At 45.6% G+C, this 14,663-nt stretch overlaps 1 protein-coding gene across 7 annotated transcripts in view; it reads right to left on the bottom strand.

Annotated features, from left to right (window-relative positions):
* Igf2bp2 (insulin like growth factor 2 mRNA binding protein 2) overlaps nt 1–14,663 on the bottom strand; it is a 101,641-nt gene that overhangs the window by 12,566 nt on the left and 74,412 nt on the right. For 2 of the 7 annotated variants that reach the window (XM_028779687.1, XM_028779689.1), the window contains exons 5-10: nt 11,304–11,367; nt 9,860–10,105; nt 8,119–8,253; nt 7,466–7,588; nt 6,772–6,907; nt 4,214–4,342 (exon numbers count right to left, since the gene is read on the bottom strand). In XM_028779687.1, coding sequence (XP_028635520.1) covers nt 4,214–4,342; nt 6,772–6,907; nt 7,466–7,588; nt 8,119–8,253; nt 9,860–10,105; nt 11,304–11,367 — 833 coding nt within the window. Of the gene's footprint in view, nt 1–1,152; nt 1,156–4,213; nt 4,343–6,771; nt 6,908–7,465; nt 7,589–8,118; nt 8,254–9,859; nt 10,106–11,303; nt 11,386–14,663 lie in introns of all 7 variants that reach the window. The other 5 variants (XR_003712946.1, XM_028779691.1, XM_028779690.1 and 2 more) reach the window with 4 other exon arrangements.

The raw sequence follows: 14,663 nt of genomic DNA, 5'->3' as shown, positions 1-14,663 counted from the left end.
GAAAAGGGCTCTGAGCACCTTGGGTGCTTCTCCGGTTCTAGGGAGGGGCCCTCACCTGTGGCATCCCCACTTATGCCTGGGTTGAACTGAGAGACAAAAGAGGTGTCTCAGCTCACAAGAGGGTGTTACCCGACCAGTGGCCTCAGGGAAGCCTCAAATTTTGAAGGAATGTGGGCAAAAAGGCTCTCCTGGCCCTGCTTCTTCTTGAAGACTCTCTGGGAAGCACAGGGACTCCAGTCCTTTCTCTGTGCATGTCTGAGGTGTGGCATACAAGCACAGGGGAGAGGATTCCTGCACCTGCCTCTGGCCCGAAGCAACTCGGCTCTCACAGCAAAAGTGATCACTGTGAACTGTGAGTCTAACACCTATGCAAGGCCAAGACCCACAGCACAGCCAGTATTCCTAGGCCTCAAGAGTCCTAACAGGAACACTACCAAAATCAGTCCCACTATGGGACAGAGACTTTTAACCTTTAGCCTGTAAAACAATAATGAGGTCAAATTCCCTTTATCCCTGATTCAGGGCTGAAGGACTGCTAGAGGAAACAGTTCTGAATTTAGCAACGAGGAGATCATTTCCTGCTGAGGCTGGTGTCTACACCTGGGTCTGAATCCCTAGCTCTACAAATGAGATCACTTTCCCCGGGTCTATCTAGACCTCTGATTGGATTTGTAATCCATTCACTCCAAAGCTGTTGAATACCACCATGGGAAGGTCTAACTCTAGAAGAGAGGGACACGAGGACACACATGGTCTACCTGGGAGACAAAAGTAAAAAATAACTTCAGAGAAGTCTGAAGCTAGTGGTGACCAAGATGGAAAAGAGTGGGCAGTCCAGGGCCTTGTAGACCTGGTCCAGATGTGGACTTGACTTCAAGAACATCTGGGAGCCAAAAGGTATGGGCTGTTTTCATGAGAGTAAATTGTAAAGTCCAACCGACTCCATTTTTGAAGAAACTCGGGAGACCAGGAGCTAAATTCCAATCCCAGGAAGAAAATCACAAAGTCCAGTTGAGTAAACATCCCAATAGCAGGTAACTTAAGACATCCTGCAAAGACTAGATAGCTTGGCCATCCTGTTTGTCAGGTGGTTTTGCCCCCATGTCTGGTTCCTGGAGATTACATCAGAAATGCAGTTTTTAAAATATTAACTTGCTGACCTGTATAGAAATTCCCCAAGCTTGCTGTACAACAAATATCCTGCACTCCTAGACTCAGGGCTCTAGCTCTGACTCCCTGTGACAGGGATGGTGGGAGTCCTTGCTCCCGAGTTCGTAATAACAGACCCTTATTTTTACACTGGAATTGGCTCCTCAGTGGTCTTTGGGGTCTCTATGACTTGGGCATAACATAAATGAGTATTTATTTATAATGACGTAGGTGTCTAACCAGTGTCCTTTCTGTTTCCCATCTCCCCATGCTAAGATGGAGTTGACAGCATAACTAATGGAAAGGGATTTTCTTTTTTCTTTTCTTTTTTTGAGACAGGGTTTCTCTGTGTAGCCCTGGCTGTCCTGGATCTCACTCTGTAGACCAGGCTAGCCTTGAACTCTCGAATTCAGAAATCTGCCTACCCCTGCCTCCCAAGTGCTGGGATTAAAGGTGTGCACCACCACTGCCCAGATGGAAAGGGATTTTCAAATTAATGTTTCCTCTGGTCATCAGACAGCAATCTATCAATGACCTAAGGAAGGCAGGATGCAAGGCCAAGGCTGTCTAATATATATGTTTGTAAATATATACATATACATATACATATATATTATCAGTGTGTGTATGGGGTAGTGTTTTTTGCAAACGTGACAGCTAGGTGGGCTAACACTCGAGTTAGGAGGTATCTTCAAGCAGGAGAAACCAGAGACCAGGGGCATGAACAGTGAGAAACGAGTATGGGAGGCCTGAGCCAGGCTTATGCATTGCACTCAAATGTCTCAACAGCCTTGATGTGATGACAGTCTCATCCCTGGCTGAAAACAAAGTAGGTGCTCCTTCTGAAAGTAGGTGCTGCTTCAGGAAAAGCAAGGACGGGCAGTTTTCCAAGGTTAGGAAGGTTCACTGTTCTAGCCCAGACTGTCAAAATGTCTCAATCCACAGCAGCTTTTCAAGTCAGGGTTCTCTTAGGACAACTGGGGGAGAGGGTGAGGGGACTGAACACTGAGAAGCAAGAACCAGAAGCAAAATGTCAAACTGGATCTGTATCTGGCTCTGCAGCCTGAGATCTTAACCCTGCCTGCTTCCTTGATCTGCACATGTCTGGAGTAATCTCAGTCAGGTGAGGTGGGGCCTCGGGAGAAGGCTGTCAGTGAACTCCCCATGGACTCATTAACTCAAATACATGAAAGTACAATCAAAGTTTTTCTAAACAAAAGTTGGCAGGCCAAGGTGTTTTATGTGTAGGATTGATCATATCTAAAAGGAATGAAAAAATATTATAGTTTATTCAATTTGTCAAATAGTAAAAGCTGCCATTTCCCAACTCATTCTCTGAGGTAAACCATAACAAAAGCAAGCTTTGTGTTGAAGCTGCCAGAAAGTGTGATTGTGCAGTGACTTCCGTGGAGACACAGAGCTGAGGAGAGTGGATGAAGCCCAGACACAGGCTGTGACAGGTGGGACTGGGCAAGGTTGTGTGCTCGCTTGCCCTAAGGGAGGTGGAGGCAGGAGAACAGCAGCTCAGAGCTATTCTCAGAGATAGCTGGAGGCCAACCTGGGCTACAAGAGACGCTGTCTCAAAGAATCAAAGCTAAAGCAAAGGGTTGACTGATAAAACAACAGATCACTCAATAACTGACTTTGGGAAACTGGCTATACACTAGGAAAAAATAGTAAGGATAGATCAAGATAAATTCCCTGTAAAATACAGTATACACACCGCCCAGCAAAATCAACAATTGAAAATTAGTATAAGGAAACATTTTTATAATCTTGGATGAAGAAGGGGCTTTTTCCTTAGCATGACATTAAAGGCCAAAATCTCCCAAAGAAAATATCACATCTTTAGTTTTTATTTATCTATTTCATTTGTTGAGACAGGGTCTAACCATGTAACCCGGGGTGGCCCAAAACTTTTGGAATCTTTCCCCTTCAGACTCCCCAGTGCTATGAGCTACTATTCAGTGATCATGCTTAATAATCCTGCACCAACTGGGTTTAAGATAAAGTCGTGATATATAAATTGCATGCATCATCTAAACGGTATTTTCAGTTATCAGATAGACTCTACAGGGCTCCCTATGCAGCCTCTGTCCCAGGAATGATATATCTTTCAGCGTCTTTTAATGGTGGCAAGTACACTTCACAGCAAAGGTAAAGGATGTGACCTCCACACGCAGGAGCTTCTGCCACGACCCCTCCATTACCGATGCACATACAGCTCACTGGTAGCTCCATCCTTTAGTTTAAGGTGTTAAGTACAGTATGCTGTACTCCCAAACACCTCAGAAGAGCTTCTGGGAGCAAGGCAGAACGTGCTGTGTCTGGGTGTGAACACGGGGGCCACCACAGAGCTACCAGCAATGCCTACTCCAGACAGCACCAATCGGCAAAGACCTCACCCACTCACCCGATTGTCCCCACTGAAATGGTTTACACATGGGAGTAACAAAATCTGCCCACAAAATAAGTTTTCGTGTTTAGAGAGGAATAAGGTGGAAGAGGGTAGCTGTCATGTGTTTAGTGTCTTCAGCCTCCATTTGGTATGTACTAATCCTGAGTGATGTCTGTAAGACTGACAAGTGTAAAACATACCATTCACATTCTGCTGGGAATTAAGACTCAAATATCAGTCAGTGTGTTGTCTAGACACAAACACTGTGGTGTCTTCTTTCTAAAAATTTCCTTTCAATAAAGTATATTTGAGTTACAGACAAAGGTGGAAATGTGTATCTACTCAAGGATAACCCTGGAATCCTACCTAACATTTGTATTAGATGACTAACACTCATGAATATTGCTTGAACTAACAACTCACTTTTATAAAACACACCCTGAGTTAATGAACCAGCGAGGAGCTCCTTCCTGTGTGGCATGACACCACATCTGAGAGACACCTTCCAAGCTCGGTTCAGTATTTTTCCCCACTAGAAAAGCTCTTATTTAAATTACAGCCACGCATCAACAGACTGCAAACAAAAGCGTTTGCCCTTCCTCAGCATAGGGGAGTAGCTGTGCTGCCTGGGGGTGCCGAGCACGGTGGCCCTTGGGAGTTACTTACAGCAAAGGGGTGATAGGGAGGACTGGGGGGAACTCCACGGGGCCCTGCTGGTGGCGGAAGCACGGACAGTCCTGTTGAAAAGATGCCAAGTGCACTGAGGTTCAGCCCTGGGATCAGATTGGCTTGTTGCTGGAACAGAAATAAGAAAAAAGATGAGGGAGAGAAGCCCAGGGAGGCCGGGCTTGCTGCGGCCGGCCTCCATCTCCTGTCTGCACAATGCCAGCATTTCCCAGTCAGCTCCACCCTGGTACATGGACTTCCCTACCTTGTACTGAGAGTAGATAACAAACCTCAGCCCGACCGCTGCATTTCCTCAAAGCTTTCTGGCCATCCTTACTGCAGTCAACGATGCCATCACCAGCTGCCTTCCTGCTAAGCCCTGGCCCTCACTCCACTAATCCTTCTCCCTAAATACCCTGTGCCCTCTCAACTCTGGACTCTTGTGCTCTGCAGTTGCTCCTCCCTCACCTGTCCAGGTCCTCCCCCTTACAACACAAACATTTCTAACACTCCTACTTCCTCAAAGATACAAGATGTAATCCCGGAGCTCAGAGCCTCACTCCCGCCTCACTTCCTTGAGACCAGTGGCTGTTTAGAGTTGTATTCAATGTCTGCCATGCTAGTACTCAATAAATATTTGTTGAATGAAACAAACAAACAAACAAAAAAAACCCAAAAAAACCCAACAGTCTTTTCTAATTATCCAAGGATGAGTCAGAGCTAGTGCTAGCACTGGCACGCAGGCAAATCTCATCATCTGATTGGACGATAGCTCCTTTTTAGCTGCAGCTTGTTACTTCACAGCTCAACCTAAGATGCTCACCAGAGCTGGAGGTGGAGAAATGTCCCCACGCTGGCTCGTGCCCAGCCTGCACCAACCCATGGCTTCCTGAACATGAAGCAATCATCTAAGGTATCCTGTTTGTTTCTCTGTGGGTAAAGTCACCCTGGAAAATGCCCCTTTATGTAAGCATACAGAACCGCAAATGTGGGTCCTTCACCATGATCTTGTGTTGTATGTTAGGACCCAGTGATTTTGTGACTTCGCTCACAGAGCATGGATTTGGCACAGATATCTAGTACCATGTTCTGACATGGTGATGTGGGTGCACTTGCACCTTCTGTGAGAACATCCAGATTCCTCGGAGAGAGAGGTTCAGCAAAATCCACAAGAACTAGATGGCTAGATGGTATCCGCACCGGATGGTTCTCCTCTCCCTCCCTCCCTCCCTCCTCCCATCCTGTCCTACAATTACTGTGGGATGGGGTGATCGGGTGGGACTGGAGAGGTGTGGGGATGGACTGATGCCCTGTACAAAGTGCAGCTGTGAGAGAGCTGGGCTGCACCAGATCACTCTGTGAGATGTGGGGACGAAGTCGTAGACGAAGATTCAAATGAAGGTCAACAAGGTTGATGTTGGCTGATCCTTTCCATCCTCAGAAAATTAGAGTGAAAAATGAAAGATAGTCACTCTTCTGAGCTGAGGTTTGCTGACAGATAAATATTTTTAGGCAATTATCAAGTGAGAATTAAGTAACAGGAAGAATGTGTAGTCTTGAATGTGACGCCGAACATTCAAGTGGGCAACAGCATTTACTAGGTAAACTAAGCGTGCCAGCCAGCAAGCAAGAGAGCCAGTCAGAAGTGAGCCCCTTCTTTCCTCCCATAGACAGCCTGAAATGCCTGCTTCGAATAGCCCTCAGCTTTAGCCCCTAAGCAGCCCAGGCTAGACAAGGGCTCTGTGCCCTGCAGTGGCATTTGTTTTTAACCCTGCATAACGAATTCTAGGCCTTATGTATGCTACACACATTATCACAAAAGAGCACCTCCAACTCAGTGGATATATTTAAATAAATGGATGGATGGATGGATGGAAACGGGGTCTCACTATGTAGCTCCAGCTGGTCTGGAACTCATTGTGTAGACTAGGCTGGTCCCCAACAGACATCGACCTGCTTCTTTCTGTCCCTCAAGTTCTGAGATTAAAGGTGTGTGCCGCCAGGCCTGGCTAACAATATACTTGAGCTTTTAAAGAGAGAGGACATGACAACATTATACAAGTTTAGAAACCAGGGAAACCCACTTTCTTGGCCCTATTATTTTTATTCTCAGGTCCAGCACCCAGTCCTGCTCACCAACATGCTTTGCACACACGCATAGCCCAGCTCCAACAGGTTCCTTTTCTAATACAGTGGTCATAAGCATCATCCCCCTTTATGGTCTGGATGGTACAATTTCATAGGCTCACGCTGACTTGTGTCTATCACAGTTTACTGACTGGTTTCTTTCTTTTTTTTTTTTTTGGTTTTTGGTTTTTTTGAGACAGGGTTTCTCTGTCCTGGAACTCACTCTGTAGACCAGGCTAGCCTCGAACTCTCGAACTCAGAAATCCACCTGCCTCTGCCTCCCAAGTGCTGGGATTAAAGGCGTGCGCCACCACTGCCCAGCCTGACTGGTTTCTTGTCTTGAGGTCGTTATCCTAGGAAGCAGAAGTTCTTCACATCTCCCAAGGCACTTCCCCATCAGCAGAAGGTCGGAAAGAAGCACCGGTACTTACATTAACAGCCAGCATGTCGTTTTCAAAGGCCTCACGCAGCTTCCTCATGATCTCTCTCTCAGCACTGGCACAGGCTTCAATGGGGCCTTTCACGGTGATGGTTCTCTCCGGGTTATATATGCTTAAATCCTGCAAGCTGCCCAGCGGGGAAAAGACAGGGAAATAAAATTCCAGACCACAAACATGTCCCAGTAAAGATAAAGACAACATTTCTCCTAACAGCACAGAATCCCGCTAACTGAAAGTCTTACGAGTGACATTGATCGTACGTATGTATATATCAGAGGAAGGAGGTACTGTTGCTTGAACCTAGGGCCTCACTCATGCTAGGAAAAGCCTTCCATCCCCAGCCCCAAGTCTTACTTTGTATTTTGAGAGAAGTCTCACTAAGGCCCCCCTTCAGTTCACTGTGCAGCTAACTTCAACTTTTGGTTCAGCTGTTTCTTTCCTTGAGAACCTAGATTACAGAACTGACTAATTTTTACTTTAAAAATTTCATGGTGCTGGGGACGAAACCCAGGGTCTCCCTCGTGCTGGTGAGTGCTTTGGTGGCTACGTGGCCACACTATGGATCTCGTCCCATGATGCTCAGGGTAATTATGGTACAGCTGAGTGTATTCCCCTCTGAAGAAAAGCAGGGATAGGACGATAGCATCCCTCTCTCCTGCACAGAATCAGTCTGAGGGGGGCTTACGATGAGATGGTTATCTTGGTCCCTGTCTCATGTTCAATTTTCTTCAGATTTCTGCCTTCTTTGCCAATCAGTCTTCCAACAAAGCCGTTGTGGGCCAAGATTTTCAGAGGAACCTCCTCAGCCCTGAAAAGACAGAGAGGACCCAGCACTTAGGAGAGACACTATCGTAGCTCCCAAGACTCATCGCATTCGCTTTTTATGAATAGAAATTCAATTTTTCAAGTTCTTTCCCAACCTCAGCTTATGAATTCTGACTAAAATGAGCCACACAGTGGTAACTCCACTTCTATTCCCTATTCACTAATAGCTAAATGGTAGTGGGTCCATGAGTCAGGCCTGGCCGAAAGTAAATGAAAAAATAATCCCATATAATCCAGCAATCCCAACTGGGTATATAGCAAAATAAAAATCTTGCACTTTCTCTCCCCCTCTCTCTCCATACACACACACATATATGTGTATGTATATATTACATATATATTAATAACTATATCTACTTCCCCATACATTCTATTCATTCTATCACTTCTGTTCTTCTAGAGAATTCCGAGTAACACAAACATGATCCCTCTACCTTTACTGAGTAACTCACTCTTTTAAACACATCTCTTAATCTTACAGCACTGAGTGGTCCGGGCATCGTACAGACTTACAGCTTGGTGTCATCAGCCTCTTTCTGCATAATCTCAAGAATCATGCGGCATGCTTCAGATGTCCCTTCTGGGGTGGCATGGATTGTGACAGGCTTCTCTGCAGCCCCAGAGTTCTCCTTCCTGTGGATGTCTACCCTATAGGAAAAGAATTGGGAGCCATAACACAGCAGTATCGGACAGGGCCTAGATGGGAGAAAGTCCAGCCCCAGCCGATAGAGTGAGGACAGAGGAAATGACGTTAGCACACTTGCAGCTGATGCTGCTCAAGGCAGCCAGTGTGCAAGCGGGACTCTGTTCTGACAGGAGTGCTGCTGGACCAGCCAGGAAGAGCCGGTTTGGTTAATGAGGTATTTTTTTGTAGCCTTTCCCATGTCTGTAGAAGCGGCGGGTGAAGTGAGAAGGGAGCTGCACCATGGAACAGCAGATCACACCCTTTAAAAGCCATGTTCGCATCCAAATTCCAGCGCCAAATTCCAGCACGCTCTTCGAATCTGAGCGCATCTGCAGAGGGACAGAGGCACGCCTTTCTCCGCCTTCCTAAGCTTTCGGTTTCCTTTCTGTCGCTGTCTGCCATCTTCCAGGGTTTTAAAACTAATGGCCTAAAAGTCTGATGACTTTCTCAGACCTCTCTGGGTCCTGCTTGTTTTTAACTGTCGGAATCACATATCGCCTGCAGCCCTTTTTGCTTGGCTGTTAGAGGAACCCAGCCTTCAGCCTACGGCTCAAACTGGCATGCATTCTGAGAACTTACTTCCCTTCACTGAAACCTGTTGCCTTTTAAAGCCACCAGACACAACTTTTGGAATCAGAACAGAGATAAATAAGATTACTTTATAGTGGTGCAAACTTGAGACAGGTTTTTTGAATAAAAGGAACATTAGACCACAACTTATTTCCACATTCCTCCAAGGGTCTTACCTACGTCAGTGTACACTGGGTCTTACCTACGTCAGTGTCTGCAGCTGGGGATGCCCCATGCACGCTCTTTCAGTTTACAGGGCACTCACTCAGTGATTAGACTAAGCCGCACCAGCTCAGCTGAGTATTTGCTGATAATTTAATGCCTTGCAGTGTGAGCTCATTTGATTGTTTGCATTCCCACAATGATGTAGGTAAACCAATGTGGCTTCCTTTTTCCCAGAAGCAACTGATACTCAAAGAGGTGAAATGGTTTATAGAAACTTGAACACCAGGCCTGCATCTTCAGTGTGCTGTACTCTTAGGAACACAGAGAAATCAACAACTGTAGAATTCATTTTGCCCAGGGATCGCTACTTCCTGTTCAGTCTCCCTAAATAGAAAAATCAGACACAAAGCCAGATACTTTCTTGCTTGATGGAGCCGTGACCCACAGCTTCTATAGGAGACAACCTAGATGACCACACCAAGGTTGACTCGGCAGGAGGAAAAAGCCCTGACCGGAGCGTCCTATGACCCTACAGGGCACATCTCAGTTGTGGTGAAACTAGATGTGCTCATAGGCTTTTAGCATGAAGGACTGTCCTTCCTGGAGGTCCTCAGTGCTCTCTCTTCATAAACTGAGCCCTTCAGGGATGAGTTATATCATTAGCATGAGCACTCACCACAGCCCCCAGCCTGAGGTGAGTCTGTTAGTGCACTGACAGAAGTTAGTTTCACATGCCACAGCCTCCCACTAGAGCAACAAAGGACCTGAGCATGGCTTAGACGGGATGCAGGCGACCCCTCAGAAGGAAGCAGAGGAAGCTCTGGAGGCACGTACCGGGACTGGGTCTGTTTAGTGATGTTCTTTATGGTCAAGCCCTCCTTTCCGATGATGGCACCAACAAACTGGGTGGGGACCAGGATCCGCAGCGGGAAATCAATCTGTCTGGACTGAGAAGAGCTCCCGTGGCCTTGTTCCCGGGCTCGATGAGGGGGTGAGGGGGAGCTCACCTCTTCGTCGGGGATGTAGGAAATCTTGAAGGAGTAGTCCTCAAACTGATGCCCACTTAGCTTCTCAATAGCTCTGAAATACAGCAGGGTAGGAAAACTTATCAGAGAGTATAGGGAAGACTCTTCAGAAGGCTGACGACTCAGCTGACTCACAAGCCACTCATGTGGTGCCTTGCCAAGGATTAAAGACACAGAGGTGAGCAAGACCTCTGGAGTCTCAGGTAACAAAACCAAACAAGCTCTTGCAGTCAGTATTTAGACCCAGGAGACTGAGATACAATTCTGCACCTTGCTTCTCTTTTCTCCTTACCAAAAAACTAAGATAAGGGTCCAAGCTTATTACTTTCTTTTTAATCATAGCACATCTTCATGATCAATTAACCAACCTTCTGAAGACCGTTGGTATGAAAATAGACAAATATGTCTTCACATGTGCTAAAAACTACAAGGTCAGTGAGGCTATCGCCTCAGGAATAGGTATGGTTATTCCACAGCCATGAAGTATGTAAATCCATTATACTTCTAAGCTACGTAGCCAACGAGGCACTTCGAGGACCTTCTACCAGAAGAACCTTCTTAGCTGGGCATGGTGGCACATGGCTGCAATCCCCTCCCCCCAAAAAAAAAGCCCAAAAGATAAAAAAACAAACAAACAAAAAAACCAAAAGAAACTTTTTTGCTATTGCTTAAAAAACTTAATCCCAATGTATTAATAGTAAACTCAAAATTAATCATTATTGGAGCATCAGAGTCATGGATGAGAGTAGGGAGTCCAAGCCAGACACGTGGGTGTAACACTCCCACATAACTAAGCCTGCTGTTGTCACGGGAGGTGGGTCCTCGCTTTAACATAGGAAAACAGTTGTTCTAGTCTCCATCCAGTGAGTGTGGATGGAGAGCCATGCACATTCCTCATGGAGAACAGAACATGCTCCAGGTAAAAGCGCCCCATAAAGTGTGTCACAGCAGAGCCTGTAGGTGCAGCAGCATAAGCTGGCCTCCCTTCCTGACACAATTCCGGTCTTTGTTGATGCCAAGGAGCAACACTGCTCAAGGCAATCTCTGTGTAATCACCAACAGCCTGTGACCTCCCTGGGGTTGTACTGATACACCAAAAGCAGCAAGAACCCCTTGGAGTTGTACTCGCATGTCCGAGAGGATGTGGACTAGCTGGTACCTGTCTTCTCTGCCAAGGTTTCCAGATGCAACACTCAAAGGAAACCAAAGACAAACCCAAGGAGACCTGCAAGGAGATAAACCCAGACACTTACATCTTTGCCTCTTCTCTTGTTGTGTAGGTGACGTTGACAACAGCAGTTTCTGTATCTGTGTTGACTAGGAAACAAGGAAACACTGGATCATCATTTAAAAGTAACTCTCATCCTCAGGGCCCAGGAAGGAGGAGAACTAAGGGAGGAAGTGTGCAAAACACTGCACTATCCTCACTGTAGTTATGTGCACCTCTGTGTCTATTACATGTGTACCTGTAGGATTTGTAAGTCACATGCATGGAACACTCTGTAATCAGCTGCATATATAATACGCCGCCCTCTACTTCATGTCTTCTGTAAGTACTTCTGAGTGAGCGTGTGGATTATCTGTGTGTTTATGTATTTTCACTTTTAATATTCAGGAAGTAAACAGGGCATGGACTGCCCTGTCATTAGCCCGTTGGGAATGTGCTGTGTCCAGCACTGTCATCCTAAGTGCTGCAGAGACACCTTTGTTGTAAACACTATTTGATCTTAGGCTAAAACTACAGAGGGAAAAATGGGAGGATGAACATGACACAATGAGAATGAACAAAAAAAAGTCATGGCTCCTTGTGTTTTCAAATTGATCTTCTAGACCTATTTACTATTAATTTTAATTGTTAACTCGAAACACACAGAATGTTTCCTATATTCAGCTTTCTAGAGCTACAGAGAAGGCTGTAAACCCAGACTCCCAGAAATGGCTGGGCTTGAGTTTTCTAGTAAAGACATCCTTTGTGTGTGTGTGTGTGTGTGTGTGTGTGTGTGTGTGTGTGTGTGTGCATATCACATATATATGCGTATCCTATATTAAAAGGCAATCATATCTATAAAATATATCTGTGGCATGCAATATATACTATATCCATCCATCCATCCATCCATCCATCCATCCATCCATCCATCCATCCAGCAGAGTAAGCCTGGGCTACACAGGTAGGCCCTATCTGTAAACACACACACACACACACACACACACACACACACACACACACACACCAACCTCTATTCATTCAAAGGGCTTTGCTGATAAAGTCTGCTTTAACCCAAAACACCTAAATGAAAATTATGTTTTCACAAAAAAACAAAAATGACAATCAGATCCACTTTTCAAAATATGACATTAGGGAATTTAAAGTTAATTATAAAGATAATTCCAGAAAAGCATAAGGGGACCTGGGTTCAGTTCCCAGCACCCACATGGCGGTTCACAACTGTTTGTAACTCCAGTTCCAGGGGATTCAACATACTCACACAGACATACATGTGGGAAAAACACCAATGCACACAAATTATTCATTCTTAAACTTTTAGTGGTTCTATGACCATCTCACTTGCTACATCAATAAAAGGTAAAGAAATATGACTCAGATTCTCAAAGGAATTTGGCAACCCCCAAATGTTAAAGACTCTCGGATTAAAACATTTTATAATTTCAAGGCAGCTGCAGCCTGGGCGTGGGGGACACTGGAGGACAGATAGGACAGCCACAGTCATCAGCAATAACTGAGCAATGAGCTACATACCACCGACACCAAACCCAGCCCTGGCCTCTGCCCAGGAGCACTCTGGCTGCTCACTAAAGATACTTATTCAGGGATGCCCACGTAGTGCAAACCGGAGTCTTGTGGTACATAACCGTCCTCAGCGTCAGACCAAACTCAGGGGTTGACTACCTGTAGCCTTCTAGACTGACAAAGTAAGCAGTAGACTCAGACACCCAGAAAAGACATCCTCCAGGGATCCCAGATTCTTAATTTTGCCCTCATTTTTTACTAATATTCTTTGTTCTTCAAAGAAGTTTGTCTTCTGAATGTCACATGGTCTTTGATTCTAGAACAATCTGAGCTCCATTTAAGTAACTCATTCCATGGTTCATTACATTCATGCTCCTAAGACTCCACTGGCTGGGTCTGCTGGGTCACCCACAAGTGGGAGACAAAAGAACACCTCAATAGTTAGCTCTGTGGCTTGAGGCATTAGCAGCTGGGCCATCTCCAGTGCATGGGCACTGAAGGGCTATGTGTTGTCCCAGTGCCCTTGAATACCTCCTCAGGTAGCACCATCCTGAACTGACTTTCAGGTTTTCGCTGCTAATCCATCTCTACCTCCCCCAACTGGGATCTCAGGCATGCGCCACCACATCCAGACCAGCTACCAATGTTGTTTTTAAAATTGTTTTAAAGTTTGTACCTGTAAAGCCATCTTGCCTGCTCTCTCCACTAGAATGTCTTCCGTTCGATAAGTGAAAATTTTTAGAAAACATGTTTTCTTCTGAGTGCTTTCCTTTCAACTCTGAGCATGCAGCATTAAGAAACGGAGTAAGGTTCTCAACTGTTGCAAAGGGGAGAACACCCAAATAACTGCTGCTTCCAACAATGATGTTAACTACCCGGACAGAGTGGACCACTGGTGAGACATCGGATTCTGTATGTCCTTTTCCTGGAGACTTTATGATCCCTTACAATTGTCTACAAGCTACATAAACAGGTTTGCATTGAATGATGGGACCATTTGATGATACAGAAAGGGGAGAAATTATGGTCATTTTATACAAGTGGAAACTGAGTCAGTGAGGTTCAGTGGGTGAAGCTTAGCTCACAGGATCAAGGTCTTGAAGAGGCAGTCAAAGCCAATGTAAAAATAATCCTTGCTGTTTTCGTTGTTAGGATCTAAAGATCCACCTTTCTAGGATGCCTAACGAGCTACATAAGACAGCAGCTTCAGGCCTTTTGGCCACCCCCCTTAAAACATCAGTGCTTCAGGCTTTACCAGAAAAGAAAGTATTTCCTGGCATATACAGCACTGTTCCAATGATGGTGGGGCTCAGATCTGAGTCCACACAAAACCCTCAGATTCTTCATTCATGAGGAATGAGCCACTCCCCTCCCTCTGAGTTTCCACAGGTATGTGGTGAACTCTAGGAACCTGCATTTTCCTAAGTGCCCCAGAATCTATGTGTGGAAGTCATACATCATAGTACCTCATAGTAAACAGACGTTAGGTTGTATTCTCACCTCCTAGAGAGTTAGTTAAGGGGTAGCAGTGTAAGCTCAACCATTCTCAGACGCAGTAAGCTTGCCCCATTCCAACTGTTTGTCCAGCACAGCAGGTTTAATAGGCTTGAATGCTGGGCCACACCTTTAGCCCCAGCATTTGGAGGCAGTTGGGTGTCTGTGAGTTGGAGGCCAGCCTGGTCTATATAGAGTTCAGGTCAACCGGGGCTATACAGAGAGAGACTCTGAAATCATATTCCTTGAACAACTAAACAGATATACAGACTGAATGACCGACAGACAGCTGCCTCTGACAGGCAGGTGGACAAATACACTAGAGACTTGCTACTTCTTCCCACGATCCCAACCTGTGAGAAACAGC

The sequence above is a fragment of the Grammomys surdaster genome, unplaced genomic scaffold, assembly GCF_004785775.1.
Source record: "Grammomys surdaster isolate TR1022 unplaced genomic scaffold, NIH_TR_1.0 361, whole genome shotgun sequence".
NCBI classification, from domain to species: domain Eukaryota; kingdom Metazoa; phylum Chordata; class Mammalia; order Rodentia; family Muridae; genus Grammomys; species Grammomys surdaster.
The sequence above is the reverse complement of the archived record's forward strand: the minus strand, read 5'-3'. Positions and strand labels throughout refer to the sequence as shown.